Below are 15,510 nucleotides of genomic sequence, written 5' to 3'. Positions count from 1 at the left end.
TCATTCACTCAGCAAATATGTCTGCGTATGTATTATGTACAAGATATTATAGGAGGTACTATGGAGAATACAGTGGAGAACCAAGCATAGATCTCATCTTCAGTGAGCACATGATCTAGTAGGGGAAATGAGACCTATGTAGACATTTATAACACAAGACAGAAAGTAGTAGTTACCTAGAAAATGGCGCTGTGTGATGTCAGAGAAGAGCGAGTTATTACTTCAGCTGGTGGAGAGCCAAGTGGCTGGGAATTAGGTAAGGGTTCCAGGAGGACATGGTGTTTGGGTGAGGCCTTAAAGGGCAGGGTAGAGTTTGATAATGCAGTGATGGTAGGAAGGTAGAGGATTCCAGGATGAAGGAACAGCTGGTACAGAGGCAGAGTATTGAGGGGTCTGGACAGGGAACCACAAGTAATTCAATAGGATCAAAGCACAGGGTACTGGGGAGGGAATCATAGGACTCCAGGTTGGAAAGGAAGCATCAGACGGTGGAAAGCCCTGAATGCCAAGTTGTGGGTTTGATTTTATTCTGTTACCAATAAGGAAATACTGGAGGGTTGTAAACACCAGTAAGAGCTGTTTTGCAGGAAATCTAATCAGGCAGCAATATAATGGGTGAGGTGAGTTGGAGCAGGAAGAAGGAAGGAAGGAGGAAACACCAGTTAGGGGGCTATTTCTGAAGTCCAGGAGAGAAAGGGGGCCGCACTATGGCTGTAACGTGGGGGGGTGGGGTGGAGGAAAAGAGAATTGCAGAGGAATATACTGAACCTGGCAAGTGATTGGCCACTAGAGAGGTAATTCAAAGTTAGCACTAAAGTTTCGAAACTGGAAAGAAGGTATTGCCAGGTAGCAGAATTGTGGGTAGGGATGGTAGGTTTTGACTGATGTTGAGTTTGAGGTGCTAGTGAGACATCTGAGTGATGCCCGGCCCACAGCAGGACTGAATATTAGGAAGTTCCCTTTGTGGATAGGGTGGTCCTCTTCTAGATCCCCATAGAAATTGCAGTTCATTCAGGGTAGGGACCTTGCAGTTTGAGAAGAAATCTGGCAGAATGATAAGAACCTATAACAGTGCACCTCCTGAGCAACAAATGACTATTTCCTTATCCAAATCCTAGACAGATTGGGCAAGTTGCTTAGTGGAGTGTGAGATGGTGGTTCTATGTGCCACTCATCACTTTTTTAAAAAGTATATTAAAAAATTATTTGAAGTATAGTTGATTTACAATGTTTCAGGTGTACAGCAAAGTGATTCAGTATATACACCTATATATATATATATATATATTCTTTTTCAGATTCTTTTCCATTATAGGTTATTACAAGATATTGAATATAGTTAGTTCCCTGTGCTATACAGTAGGTCCTAGTTGTTTATTTTATGTAGAGTAGTGTGTATCTGTTAATCCCAAACTCCTAATTTATCCCTCCCTCCCCACCACTCATCACTTTTAACTGTCCATCCTTTAAGTGGCTTCACATCTTTGAGCCAGATGGCTTGTGCTTGACATTGTACCTTGATAGCTTCCAAGTGTGCTAGATGAGTTTTGACTGCAAGACACCCTTGGCCACGCCCTGATTGATTCACAGTGCAAAATGTTGCCTAAGCAATTCCACAGAGACAGAAAGGAGATCAGTGGTTGGCCGGGACTGGAAGAAGGGAAAGTAGGGTGTGACTTCTAAGGGGTTACGGAGTTCCTTTTTGGGGTGATGAAAAAGTTCTGGAATTAGATAGTGGCAATAGATGCACAGCTCTGTGAATATACTAAGAACCATTGAATTATATACTTTAAATATTCAGTAGATGAATTGTATGGCATCTTTATTATATCTCAGTAAGAATTTCTATAAGGAAAAAAAAATGTTGCCTAAGAAGAAGAACTATATTTTCCTTTTCCTACTTTCTGACTGGAAACCTTTTGTCATGTGTCTAATTTTCAGTTTAACGACTTTGACAGAGTCCTTTTGCATGGTTTTTCTGCTCATGTTACTTTCCTCTGCTTTTTCTAAAAGAAGATCTCTGGGTAGAGCATTTCTGAAGTTGTACTAGTCAGATGCCCTTCAGGCATGTTTCAGCATCTGAGAAAGCCTTTCAGTCTGCTTAGAGAAAGCAACATATTAATCTCTTTAAGAATTAAAGCATTTGCCAAATTAAACACGTGAATGAAAACATTCTAACCAGATTTGTGTTGACTTCTGTGCTCACAGTGTAAACACACGCACGCGTGCACACACACACACACACACACACACGCACTCACGCAAAGTATTTCAAAACATCAGAAAGCAATGGCTTTCAAAAGTACTCTCCAGCCAACACCCTCTCTCATATGCCAGAGCTCAGTCCAGAGCAAGCTTTTTTATAGCTGAGTTATATAAACACTTGAAGCCCAGAGTAATCTCTATAATGGAAATACTGACATCGCTTGACTTGAGCAACACAGATGGCTCTGGCTTTTTTAGCTACAACATGATGAGTTTTCTAATAGGAAGCCAAGAGGCTCTTTGGGGTAGAACTGTTAAGAAATGTAGAGACTGGGAGGAAAATCTCTCAGTGGATTGCAGTTGTAAGCACTGTGCCCTGGCTGCATTCTCCTACTACCGCTCTTCCTTCTGTAATCAGGAAAACTGCCCAGATAGATACTGCCTTGTATAAGTATGGAACGTAACGTTGACTTGTGACCTTAATTTTCTGCAGTCCCTTGCTTGCCCTAGGGTTGCTGGAAGCAACAATGGTGATTGTTGTCTCAGATATGAGACTCTGTAAGGATGGACGAGAGACATCTGAATCGTTTAAAACATAAGTCTACCAAAAATTCTCCCCCACTGTGCCAAGATGATGAAATTGATGCACTTTAAAAGTTTTCAAGTGTTTTGGTATATTAGCTCACTTTGGTTTCTCAATCACTCTGATAGAAGAGCTGTGTGTTGTTGTTTCCATCATTATAGTCAAGGAGGTAGCATGAATAACCTGTTAGTGGTCAGGCTAGGATTAGGAAGCGATACAAACTCATTGTTCCTTCCCCAGTACTCGGATGCCCAACACCTGGACTCCCACATACAGACCTGCCCTGCTCCCCAGTGAGCAGACATTGGTGTAGCTAAGTGCATTTGCGATTTCGTTTCTCATGGTTGTTTATTGTCTTGGCAGTTGGCTTTGCCTGGGTACCTTTGCTGAAGGATGGTAGAATCATCACGTTTGAGCAGCAGCTGCCAGTTTCCGCTAATCTTCCCCCAGGTTACTTGAACCTGAATGATGCCGAATCAAGAAGGGTAGGAAAATATCTGTATTTGTTGAAGTAATCATGATGAAGTGTTTTTCCCCCTCTTTTTAAAAAACTGTATTGAAGTACAGTTGATTTACAGCATCGTGTTAATTTCTGCTGTCCAGCAAAGTGATTCAGTTATACGTATGTGATGAAATGTTTAAAAAGTAGAATACCGTTGGCATAGTCGATAGTTTGGTCTGGTTGATGGCTACTCAGAGTGTGGTTTGAGGGCCGGTGCTGGTCCACGATGAAGGTAAGTATAGAAAATGAGTGTTGAGAAGCTTGTATAATAGGTTGACAAAGTAACCTCACGTCTGTTGATTCTGATAACGATTTTTAAAATGGGACTTCGATTTTGTGCGTCATGAAAAGAATTCATTTATTTAGTAATTTTTATTGTCATTTGGAAAAGTATCAGCCTGCAAAGGATTGGAAATTCAAAATGGTTTAGGATACATTTATTCTAAAGGCATGTTATTTTCTCCAATAATTCCCTATGTGCAAAATGAACACATCTGTTTCTGAAAGAAAATGTTGAAATGCATAAGGGCGTTATATGTTGCTCATCTATCCATTGCTATGGTACAGAAACTCATGTGTGTATTTTCTCTTCACAGCAGTCTAATGTGGATATTAAGTGGGTAGATGGTGCAAAGCCTTTGTTGAAGATTAAAAGTCACTTGGAGTCTACCATTTATACTCAAGTAAGTTGCATCACCTGAATTTTGTCAATTTTAATACTTGACTATATTTCTGGATTAAAATAGACTGTATTCGATTCTGCAGCCTTAGAAGACTTTCTCATTTGTAATAACATCATTCTTAATAATGGCTCAAAGTTAAAAATTCTTCTCAAATTACCAAATCCTTTTACCTATTAATGCCCCTTTTCTGTTTCAGGATTCTATCCAGTATAGCGTGTTACATTTAGTTGTCATATCTCCTTAGGCTCTTCTTGGCGGTGACAAGTTCCGAGACTTTCATTGTTTTTGGTCACCTTGTCAGTTTTCAGGACTACTGGTATTTTGTAGGATGCCCCTCTGTTGGGATTTGTCTGACATTTCTCTCATGGTTAGACTAGAGTTGAACACAGAAATTTGCAGTCAGTGGATCATGGCTGGCTACTACAGTTTGCTCTTAGCCTCGGCATCCATGAAATTAGGATCAAGTATCTGTGAGATGCCTCAAGCACAGTTTGAAAAATCACGGATGGAGAAGGTGAAGTCCACGCTCTTTGGTGTGGCCTACAAGGTCCCTCTCAATTCCCCCTGCCCACTTCATCATTTTAGAGGAAAAGAAACCGAGGCTCGCTCGGGTTAGATGATTTACCCGAGGTCACACAGGTAATAATTAGAGGAAGCAGGTCAAAATCCGAATTTCATGATTCTGGTTCCTGATACAGTCCATGCCGTCCACAAATTCAATATCTGTAGATTCCATATGGGACAGCTGGACGCTGACCGGTGCAGGGCCAGGGTACATTGGGCACTGAATGCCTGGGACTTGTTCTGGTGACTCCCTGCTGCTACGTTTTCTTCACCTGTCAATTCAGACCTCTCTTCCTGCTCGTTTCATTAAAATATAGAAGCAGCCCAACTTCGGAGGCTACACGAGCCAAAAAAGAGATTAAACAAATGTGTGACTACTTGGGCATAAATGGTGACCTACCCGGTGTGCTTAGGTACATGCTGAATGTGCCTGGTTTTGCGGCTTTGTGTGATGGCCGAGAGGACTGTGGGACTCATTTAGGAACATGCATGTTGGTAGCTGCAGGTGCTGAGTCTGGCCATTAGAAGACCCAGGGAAACAGGTTTCCAAGGTTCCGGGGTGGTGGGGTGTGGTGCGGGGGCGGAGCCTGTGCTTTGCAGGTGGGAGGGAGGGAGACGCAAGAGGGAGGAGATATGGGGATGTATGTATACGTACAGCTGATTCACTTTGTTGTACAGCAGAAACTAACACACCATTGTAGAGCAATTATACTCCAATAAAGATGTTAAAAAATAAAAAGAAATGAATCAAATTTCACATGGCTGTGTCCTTCTCTTTTTCAGGATCTACATGTGCACAAATTCTTCCATCATTGCCAGCTGATTCAGTCAGGCTCAAAAGAAGTTCCAGGGGAGCTCATTAAATATTTAAAGGTAAATGAACAGTAGCTTTCTGTGAAAGGTTTGTTTTTCATGTCATTCGGTTGCCACATTTTTTGACGTGGGGGAAAAAAAATCAAACGAACCCTTTAAAAATACCTTTGGCCGTGTATCCTCAAGAGAACACTTTCTATTATGTGCTTTTCCATCAAGGGGCTGTTTAGAAGCAGACCGCAGAATTGCTACATTAGGAAGAAAATGTTTTAGCCAGAATTCGTTGACGTATTTTTGAAAATCTCATGAAAATGTTTATTTCAGTTCCATAAATTGATTTTTCCGGGCCTTTTCTCATCTTGCCGATGGCCAGGTAAAGGTGGAGAAAGCTTGGGGGAAAGGGCCAGGAGAAATGGAGTCACTTTTGCTTGGAATGAAATGTGAAATGATTCCTGTGTTCATCGGTGAAAGATTATCAGAAGGGTCAGCTAAAAAAAGAGAACCTAGTTTCTGCATGTTGCATAGGAGGGAGTCATAAGTAACGCCATATTTTATCAAATGTATTGAGAATCCAAGACTCCATTTATTCCCTAATGGGGTGGGACAGGGCACACGTCATGGAACCCAGCTAACAGTGACTTTTCTTTTCAGTAGATCAGCCATGGCCAGTCTGAGGCATTTTTATTTTAAATGAAGCCTCTACAGGATTTCCCTTTAGGCATATGTTAATAGTGAATGATATTCTCAGGAAATGAAAAGGTTCATTTCTTTCAGAGAGGTACTATGACATGAGGTAATACACATATGGGTTCTGGAATCACAAACTGAATTTGTGTCCCAGGTCTGTCACTTATTAGCTCTGTGATTGACCTTGACCAACTTACTTAACTTCTCCAAGCCTTTGTTTCTACTTCTCTCACATAAAGATAAAAACCTACTTGTAGTCATGAGAGAAATGCAAATCAAAACTACAATGAGGTATCACCTCACACCAGTCAGAATGGCCATCATCAAAAACTCTACAAACAATAAATGCTGGAGAGGATGTGGAGAAAAGGGAACCCTCTTGCACTGTTGGTGGGAATGTGAATTGATACAGCCACTATGGAGAACAGTATGGAGGTTCCTCAAACAACTAAAAATAGAACTACCATACAACCCAGCAGTCCCACTACTGGGCATATGCCCTGAGAAAACCATAATTCAAAAAGAGTCATGGACCACAATGTTCATTGCAGCTCTATTTACAATAGCCAGGACATGGAAGCAACCTAAGTGTCCATCGACAGATGAATGGATAAAGAAGATGTGGCACATATATACAGTGGAATATTACTCAGCCATAAAAAGAAACGAAATTGAGTTATTTGTAGTGAGGTGGATGGACCTAGAGACTGTCATACAGAGTGAAATAAGTCAGAAAGAGAAAAACAAATACCGTATGCTAAGACATATTTATGGAATCTAAAAAAAAGAAAAAGAAAAAATGGTCATGAAGAACCTAGGGGCAAGACGGGAATAAAGACGCAGACCTACTAGAGAATGGACCTGAGGACACGGGGAGGGGGAAGGGTAAGCTGGGACGAAGTGAGAGAGTGGCATGGACATATATACACTACCAAATGTAAAATAGCTAGCTAGTGGGAAGCAGCCGCATAGCAAAGGTAGATCAGCTCGGTGCTTTGTGACCACCTAGAGGGGTGGGATAGGGAGGGTGGGAGAGAGACGCAAGAGGGAGGAGATATGGGGATAGATGTATATGTATAGCTGATTCCCTTTGTTATACAGCAGAAACTTAACACACCATTGTAAAGCAATTATGCTCCAATAAAGATGTTAAAAAACAAAACAGAACTACCCACTTGTAGGGTGGTTACAGGCCGCAGTGAGATAAGGCATCTGCTCTATAGTATTCATTCATTCCACACTTTTTTCTTGAGTGCATCCTACGGGCCAGGCTTCATTCTAAACATTGGGAGGATAAATGAAAAAAACAAACAATATCCCTGTTTTCAAGGAGCTTACTTTGTTGTGGAGACAGATGGACAATAAACACATAAATGCATACGCGCGCGCGCGCGCACACACACACACACACACACACACACACACACACTGGTCCCTCTGTATCCTCGGGGGATTGGTTCCAGGACCCTCCATAGATACCAAAGTCCAAAGATGCTCAAGTCCCTTGCAGTCAGCTCTCCGTATCCACAGATGCGGAATGTGTGGATACGGAGGGCCGACTGTGTATGTCATGTCAGGTGGTAATAAGTGCTATAAAGAAAACCACAACATAGTGCAGGAGAGTAGGAGTGATAAGGAGTCCCTCTTTTAGATAAAGTGTCAGAGAAGAGCTCTCCAGTAAAGTGATGTTTGACAGAGACCTAAAGGAAAGGAGGGTGCCAGCTATGTGGAATTCTGGGGGAGAGCTGGGAATAGCAAGGGCAGAGGCCCTGAGGAGCTTGCTTGGTGTGCTCAAGGAACAGCCGGAGTTCCAGTGTGTCTGGCACACAGAATGATAGGCCCTCACATTGGAAAGGTGGCTGGGTTGCTGGTCAGGTCAGGCCTCCTAATATGATGTGACTTTGGTTTTAAAGTACCATTCTGCCTACCATACCGAAAATATATTGTTGGAAGGGTAGAGTCAGGGAGGTAGCCGATACATGGTGGCTACGATTCTTAATTATCATTAAGAAGTATAGTAGTCATCTAACTTCAAATCCTTTTCTTGGGGAATGTCTCGAACTCCCGCTCTACGTATGAGTGCATTGTCTGTTGAGATCATTGGCTTTTTCTTCCAGTGGGGAAGCTTTGTAAAAGTTTTAACAGAATTGAACAGAACACTATTTTCCTATACTGGTATTCTTAGAATGGAGGAAAAAGAAAGTACTCATATTTGCGTTTTTAAGGGTGTGGAATTTCTGATATTTATGTGACCTATGCTTGCCCTCTAGTGGCAGTGAATGAAATGCCATGTGATTATAGAAAGAGCTCCTGTATGGAGTGTTAGCGCTGAAAGGGATCTTTAGCGATTTTGTTTTACAGATGAGAAAACTGAGGCCCCAGGAGAGTGATTTGCCTGTGGTCATTCTGATTACTAGCAGAGCTGAGCCAAGCCTGTCTCTTGATGTGTCTCTTGACTCCTAGTCCTGTTTTCTTTCTATCAAACCTTGCTACCTGTTGTCCTTGTAAATGACAGTGTTTCATCACTTCATTTAACCATCTACATGTTGAGGCCTTATTATGTGTTCAGTATTTTCCTAGATGCTGTGGTGCTTGCAGAGAAGAATGACTTAGGCTCATTGTCTGTAGGGATCTTACAACCAGTCAGAGAGACAGGATCCACTTAAGTCAAATGACAATATAAGTCAGTAGTACAAGTGATAGTCCAAAGCAATATGTAGTTAAATGTCAAATGCGTGATACAGGGTATAAATGCTAAGAGTTCACAAAACCGAGGAACCACTGAGACTAGAGGGTTCCCATCTTTATCCCTTTGGTTCCTTATTTTATTCATTTATTCAGTCATCCCTCAAATATTTATTGAGCACCTACCATGGGTCACATATTGTACTGAATGCTGGGACTGTAATGGGAACGAGTTAGACAACATACCTCCTCTAGTTGGGGTAGAGAGATTATAAATAAGTAAGTCACATTACATAGGGATGAGTGCTGTGAAGAAAATAGAACAGGTTAATGGGCTCTAGCATGACCAGGAGTGCAGTCAAGATGGACTTGTCAGGGAAGGCCTGTCTAGGAGATGACACCATTTCAAGCTGAAAAGAAGCTGATGGGAGGAAGACAGCCATAGGTGATAAAGCTGTGTAAAAGGATGACAGAATATTGCAGCAGGTGTAAACACTTTGCAGTGGGATGTGTGGAAAGAAGAAAAGCAAAGACAACGTAGCTAGAGCACATTGAGCAGCAAAGCAGGAGGATGGCCTCAGATGAGTGGGGAGTGATAGGCAGGGTACATGTAGGACGGGGAGCCCTTCACAACTTTTTGTTCGTGGTGGTTGGTTTTGTTTGTAACAGAGGGAAATGACATTGTGGAATTTGCCTTTCCAAAAGAACCCTCTGGCTGCTGTGTGGAGAATAAATTCCAGAGGAACAGTACTGGTGCAGGGAGATGACTTCTGCATGGAAGGTCCGTCTCTCTTTTCTACTTGATGTGATCCTACTTAACGATCCTTGAACCTTCCTCCTTTCTGAAGCCTCATATGACAGTCCCTCCTCACTGGCCGACTCGGCTGCTTCTTCCTCTGTACGCCTTGTACATACCACTGTTTTACTGTTTAGTGTTTGTATCGCAGTGATTTAGTTCCATGTGTTTTCCCCACACAGTCTGTGAACTTCTTGATGGTAGGAACCATGTTTTTTTGATGTGCTTGGCAATTGAAAGTTCATTCAGTATGCCTTTGTTGAATGAGTGAATGAATGGCTTCACTGAACTGGGGGTTTGAACTTGACTGGGAAGGGTGGTGAGGATTTGGCTACAAAGTGTGAACAAAGGTAGCAGTGCATTGATATATTCAAGGAGCAGTCGAGACACCAGTGTGGCCTCGTGAAGAATGATGAGTGTTAAGGTTAAGAGTGTAAGCTGGGTCTTAAGTAACTTAGACTTAATACCTGGGTCAGAGTTTCTCAAACTTGGCACTATTGACATTTGGGGCAGGATAAGTCTTTGTTGTAAAGGGCTGTCCTGTTCACTGGAGGGTGTTTAGAAGCATCTCTGGCCTATCCACTAGATGTCAGTAGCGCGCGCGCACACACACACACACACACACACACACACACACACACACACACACACACACACACACACACACACACACACACACACACACACACACACACACACCGCCAATTGTGACAGCTCAAAACGTCTCTGGACGTTGGGGTTGGGTTGTGGCACATGGTCTCTGGTTGAGAACCACTGCCCTAGGTCATGGAGAAGCATCAAAAGATTCTTGTTGGTGGCACAAGGTGGCCTGATGTAACCCCTATTTGAGGAGGATTAAGTTTTGGAAATGAGAGACATATTGGGAGTGAGGAGAAAGTGTACAGAGACCTACTAGAAAATTATTAGACTATTTTGGTTATAGGTTAGAGTTCTGAAAAAGGGCGATGGCTGTAAGGATAGAAGAGAGAGGGCAAAAGGAAGGGAAAACCTGAAGGATAGACCATGGGTTCCCTGAGCTCAGTTTCTTGCCTTATTGCATCCGATTGAAGAGAGGCTGCCCGGAAATCTCAGAGGTCACTGTTGAGATGATTCAAATATAGATGAGAAAAGCCTGAAAAGGGATGCTGAGAGTAAGAATGGCAACATAGAGCAAGAGTAAGGGAAGCTATGAAAGGTAAATGCTGAGTTCCTTAGTACAGAGACTTGTTTTACCTGTGTCTATATTTCCCAGGGCACTAAATATTGAATTGGTGTAGAAGGTGCTCAGTGAGGTTTTTTTGGTTGGCCAGTTGACTAAATGAGTGAGTGAATGAATGAGTGAATAAATGAATGCAGAGAGAAGGGAAGTAAGAAGGAAGACATTTTACATATTTAGCTGCTTGTATCATTTCTATGTATACACGGACATATTTCTTCTTTTTGATGTCAAGATACTAATCAGTAGAGATGAGTGTTAGCACTTTGAAGAAATGTATTGTGAGATGTTAGAAGGCAGAACTGCCTCAGCTTGTGGATGGTGCTAGTGTAAAGCCAATTATATATAGAAACACACTTTATTGAATCCCACGTAACTTCTCGCCACAAAGTAATGGCCCACTTGCCCCTGTAAAACACACGAACTTGGGGGCTGGTAGGCCCGTCTCCATTACCTCCAAACATGCCTGCTCCTCGCCCTGATTGAGTGTTGGTTTACCAAGAGTCTGTTGTCTTTATTCCAAAACCTGTTGATCCCAGTTATACTTATCTTCAATAGAGCATTTAATATTAAATGAACTAACAGAATCTGAGTGCCAAACTAGAGATGTGGCTAAAGTAACTGACAAAGTCCCCTATCCCCTGAAGCTCGTGTTTAAAGTGAGCTTATATTCTAGTGAATGTAGTTTTCATTACTTAATTTTTTGTTGTTTCACCTTTGCAAGTTATATCATATTTTGGTTTATTTTCATAACTAATAATGACTTATTTTAGTGTTTGCATGCCATGGAGATCCAAGTCATGATACAGTTTCTGCCTGTAATTCTTATGCAACTCTTCCGAGTCCTCACAAATATGACCCATGAAGATGACGTGCCTATCAACTGCACCATGTGAGTTTCAGTGTCGTAATACCAAGAAGCAACTTTTGTTTCCTTTTGCATTTCTTCATGTGAAATATAAATTTATCTTCCAAATGAGAACCCCAAAGTCAGAAATCTAATATCAGTTTTCTCTAGTTTCATACTTCTCAGACCAGGGGACTTATATCCCCAGGGACAGATGATACCAGAAACCATAGGATAAACTTCCTCAACCAGAGGTTCTAAAGCTGCTGCATGCTAGAAGCTTTTAAAAATGTCTGTTCCCGGACGATACTTCATACCAATTAAACCAGAATCTCTGAAGGTGGAACTCAGCATCAGTATTTTTTTTTTTAAGTTTCCCTGATGATTCCCTAATGCAAGGGAGTTTGAGAACCATTGCCCTTGACCAGTCTTGTCCAGTAGAACTTTCTCCAGTCATGGAAATGTTCTATACCTGTGCTTTCCAATATGGTGGCCATTAGGCACATTTAGCTGTTGAGCACTTGAAATGTGGCTAGTGTAACTGAGGAACTGAAGGTTTTTTTTGTTTTTTTTCTTTGCGGTACGCGGGCCTCTCACCGCTGTGGCCTCTCCCGTGCGGGGCACAGTCTCCGGACGCGCAGGCCCAGCGGCCATGGCTCAAGGGCCCAGCCGCTCCGCGGCATGTGGGATCCTCCCGGACCGGGGCACGAACCCGCGTCCCCTGCATCGGCAGGCGGACTCTCAACCACTGCACCACCAGGGAAGCCCAGGAACTGAAGTGTTAATCGTAGTTAATTTTAATTCATTTAATCGCCACTTGTGACTAGTGGCTCTCACATTGGACAGAGTGGCCCTAGGCCATCAAATTGTACTCGAAAGAATAATGGAGTGTTCTTTTTATATGAAAACAAACAAGGATATATTGTAGAGTAGGATGCAAAATGCACCTGAATTTTGAAATTAAAACAGGAGTTTTCCAAAAAATTGTGAGCTCAGTGCTGGCTCTTTCTGGCTTTGCTGCTTCTGCTGTTGCCACTTCTGTTGAGCCTGTCTGGAGCCTCAGGGCTGAGGCTCCACACACCTCCATACTGTTTGCTCTTCTCTGCTGCTGGGCATAGTCTGGTTGCAAATTTAAAAAGCATTATTCTAGCCCAGTTGTTCTGAAAATGTGGTTCCCAGACCAGCAGCATCAATATCACCTAGGAGCTTATTAAAAATGCTAATCATTGAACTTCACCCCAGACCTAAAAAATCAGAAACTCTGGGAGAGGGGTGAGCACTGTACCCTCCAGGTGTTTCTGAGGCACGCTAAAGTTGGAGAACCACTGCTGGTCTCATAATTTTAAAACTTTCTATGAATCTTAGGTTTACTTCCAATTTTAGTTCATATCATTATACCTGCTCTGTCTCTCCCTTCCCTTTTCCCCAATCTGTTGTCATGCTTAACATTTTTTTTCTATTCTTTTCCTTTTATTCTCACTAGAGTGGATTTCAATATTTACCTTACTGAAGGTGGTTTTTTTTTTTTTTTTTACACTATATGGTAGTTATGACCACACTTCAAATGTGGTTTAGAAAGGAGATGAAATATCTGGGTTGCCAAAATAGAATATCCGTCTTTTGAACCAGGAAACATATTTTACAAGACCCTGAGCGTGTTAGATGCTGAAATCTCTGTTAGACCCAAACTAATATGACATTTAATGCGGTCACCTCACCTTTAATTATTCAGGCAGTATTAGGTATTTTTAGGGTTAAGTATGATGGTTTTATCGAACAATCAAACTGTAGTGGTTAATTGTAGCCTGACATGCTGACTTTTGTGAATGTTGTTTCAGGGTTCTCTTACATATCGTATCAAAGTGCCATGAAGAAGGCTTGGATAATTATTTAAGATCCTTCATAAAGGTTTGTGGAGTAAAGCTTTCTTTCTGAGCAGCTTGTCTTCTGAGAGAATTTTGTCTCACAGCTCGTTTTCTTTGATTGTAGTATAGCTTCCGACCTGAAAAACCCAGTACTCCTCAGGCCCAGCTGATACATGAAACTCTGGCTACTACGATGATAGCGGTATTGAAACAGTCTGCAGACTTTTTAGCAATAAACAAACTGCTGAAGGTAAGGGCACAGGACACGGCAGGCAAGAAAAGCAGCCAGAGATATGCTTGTTTGATACCCTCCCATTTCACTTCTAGTCTTTCATCGTTTCCTCGTGTGACTTTCCTTTTCCTCACCACTTTACCTACACATCCTTTTCCCCCAAGTTCTCCACAGAACCTCCTTCATTCCCTTCACCCTTCCCACCCCATCCTGCCCACAGTCGAATGTGTAATACGAAGAATTTTGGAGGAGATAGACCTGGGCTAGAATCCTCTATTCACTGCATAATAGTTCTGTGACCCGGAGCCTGTTACTTAGCAGTCCTGAGCCTCCACTTCCTCACTTCTAAAATATAAGCAAAGCATTTAACGTGTTGTTTCTGGCACATAGTAGGCACTCAAATGGTGGCTCTTATTATTGTCATGTTTTTACTATTCCTGTTAATAATGGTAGAATTTCAATTTTGGGTATTTTAGGATGTATCTGCTTGAGGCTTCTCTGTACCCTTCAAATTACACTTACACAAACACCTCTGCTACTTGGGCTGGCCCCAGTGTTGTACCAAGGGCAGGGTTGGGTCCCCCACTGGGTGCAGGCCATAATACAATTCACTGTCTATAGAGAATCTAAAAGCAATACTAAAGTAAACTAAAAGTTGGTTTGCTCTTATCACCACATGTAGGCAACTCAAAGCAGTGTCAGTGATAAAACACCCCTCCCCACTGAGTTAAACATTCCCACCAAACAGCCTTTGTACATCACCAGCCAGCCCTAAGGTACACTACTACCTTTTTGCCAACACAATTTGAAGGTATCCTGTGGGACTTGGACAATTGCGATCACTTTAAAATGTTACTAAAGTTCAGAGACAAAATCCATAGTGATTCGTCAACCTCTGCTAAGCTTCAAGGATTTGGGTAACTATTAAAGATTGATTTGTATTTATTTGTTTATTTTAGTACTCATGGTTTTTCTTTGAAATTATTGCAAAGTCTATGGCCACATACTTGTTGGAAGAGAATAAAATTAAGGTAAGTAGGCTCAAGAATAATATTTAACATAGACAAAGAAGGCTAATCTTATTCACAGGTAGCCGTGACATGCAAATCCTCTTTTATATTTTAAGGGCTCTTAGCCCTTAGCTTTTTCAATTTTGCTTAAAACAAGCAAAAAAACAATGGATGTATTGCAAAAATCTGACAGTTCATATGTTTTCAAAGTCTGATCGTCAGAGACTCTTCCACATAGTTTCCTGCGAGGTATTTGCCATGTTAAATGCATTATCTTTGAAGCTTTCCCTTTGTCTTGTGGTTTTAAAATGTCTATGTCAGAACATTCATTTGGAAGAAGAACAAGTACCAAATAAGAAAGAACCATTCTCTTAGAAAGGTCGAAGGCATGTACAAAGTTAAAAACACTTTATGTAATAATACATGTGCTCCTGGCATGTGCTGTATACATTTAGTCATATTTTTGAACTCTTTCGAAAGTACAAAGAAATTTTCTTAGCTATAGGACTTGAAAGCTAAGATTTGTGAAGTAAAAAATATTCACCTCATACTTAGCATTTTTATCAGAAACTTCACAGAGCAGGTTTACTAAAATTGAGATGCATGGATACATGTATACTTTGTGTGTCAGGAAAAACATGGAATGAACAAACGGATGTGTCTGTATCTCAGGAACATGATTCCAAAGCTGGGTCAGAATGACCTACTCTTGTTCATGATTTCAGTCGGTTATGGTATTAGATGTCCAGATAGTTCCTATAATGATCTAAAGTATACACTGAACTAGCCATGTCATTTTTAAGTTGGGAGAAAAACTCCAGT

The 15,510-nt window shown here is 41.6% G+C and overlaps 1 protein-coding gene across 2 annotated transcripts in view; it reads left to right on the top strand.

Annotated features, from left to right (window-relative positions):
* DOCK11 (dedicator of cytokinesis 11) overlaps nucleotides 1–15,510 on the top strand; it is a 193,665-nt gene that overhangs the window by 91,915 nt on the left and 86,240 nt on the right. For both annotated transcript variants that reach the window (XM_060291970.1, XM_060291969.1), the window contains exons 21-27: nucleotides 3,152–3,273; nucleotides 3,887–3,973; nucleotides 5,321–5,410; nucleotides 11,508–11,626; nucleotides 13,420–13,489; nucleotides 13,571–13,696; nucleotides 14,638–14,709. In XM_060291970.1, the coding sequence (XP_060147953.1) occupies nucleotides 3,152–3,273; nucleotides 3,887–3,973; nucleotides 5,321–5,410; nucleotides 11,508–11,626; nucleotides 13,420–13,489; nucleotides 13,571–13,696; nucleotides 14,638–14,709 (686 nt within the window). The remainder of the gene's footprint in view (nucleotides 1–3,151; nucleotides 3,274–3,886; nucleotides 3,974–5,320; nucleotides 5,411–11,507; nucleotides 11,627–13,419; nucleotides 13,490–13,570; nucleotides 13,697–14,637; nucleotides 14,710–15,510) is intronic.

The sequence above is a fragment of the Globicephala melas genome, chromosome X (genome assembly GCF_963455315.2).
Source record: "Globicephala melas chromosome X, mGloMel1.2, whole genome shotgun sequence".
In the NCBI taxonomy this organism is placed as follows: Eukaryota; Metazoa; Chordata; class Mammalia; order Artiodactyla; family Delphinidae; genus Globicephala; species Globicephala melas.
Note: the sequence above shows the minus strand (reverse complement) of the source record. Positions and strands in the feature narration are given on the sequence as shown.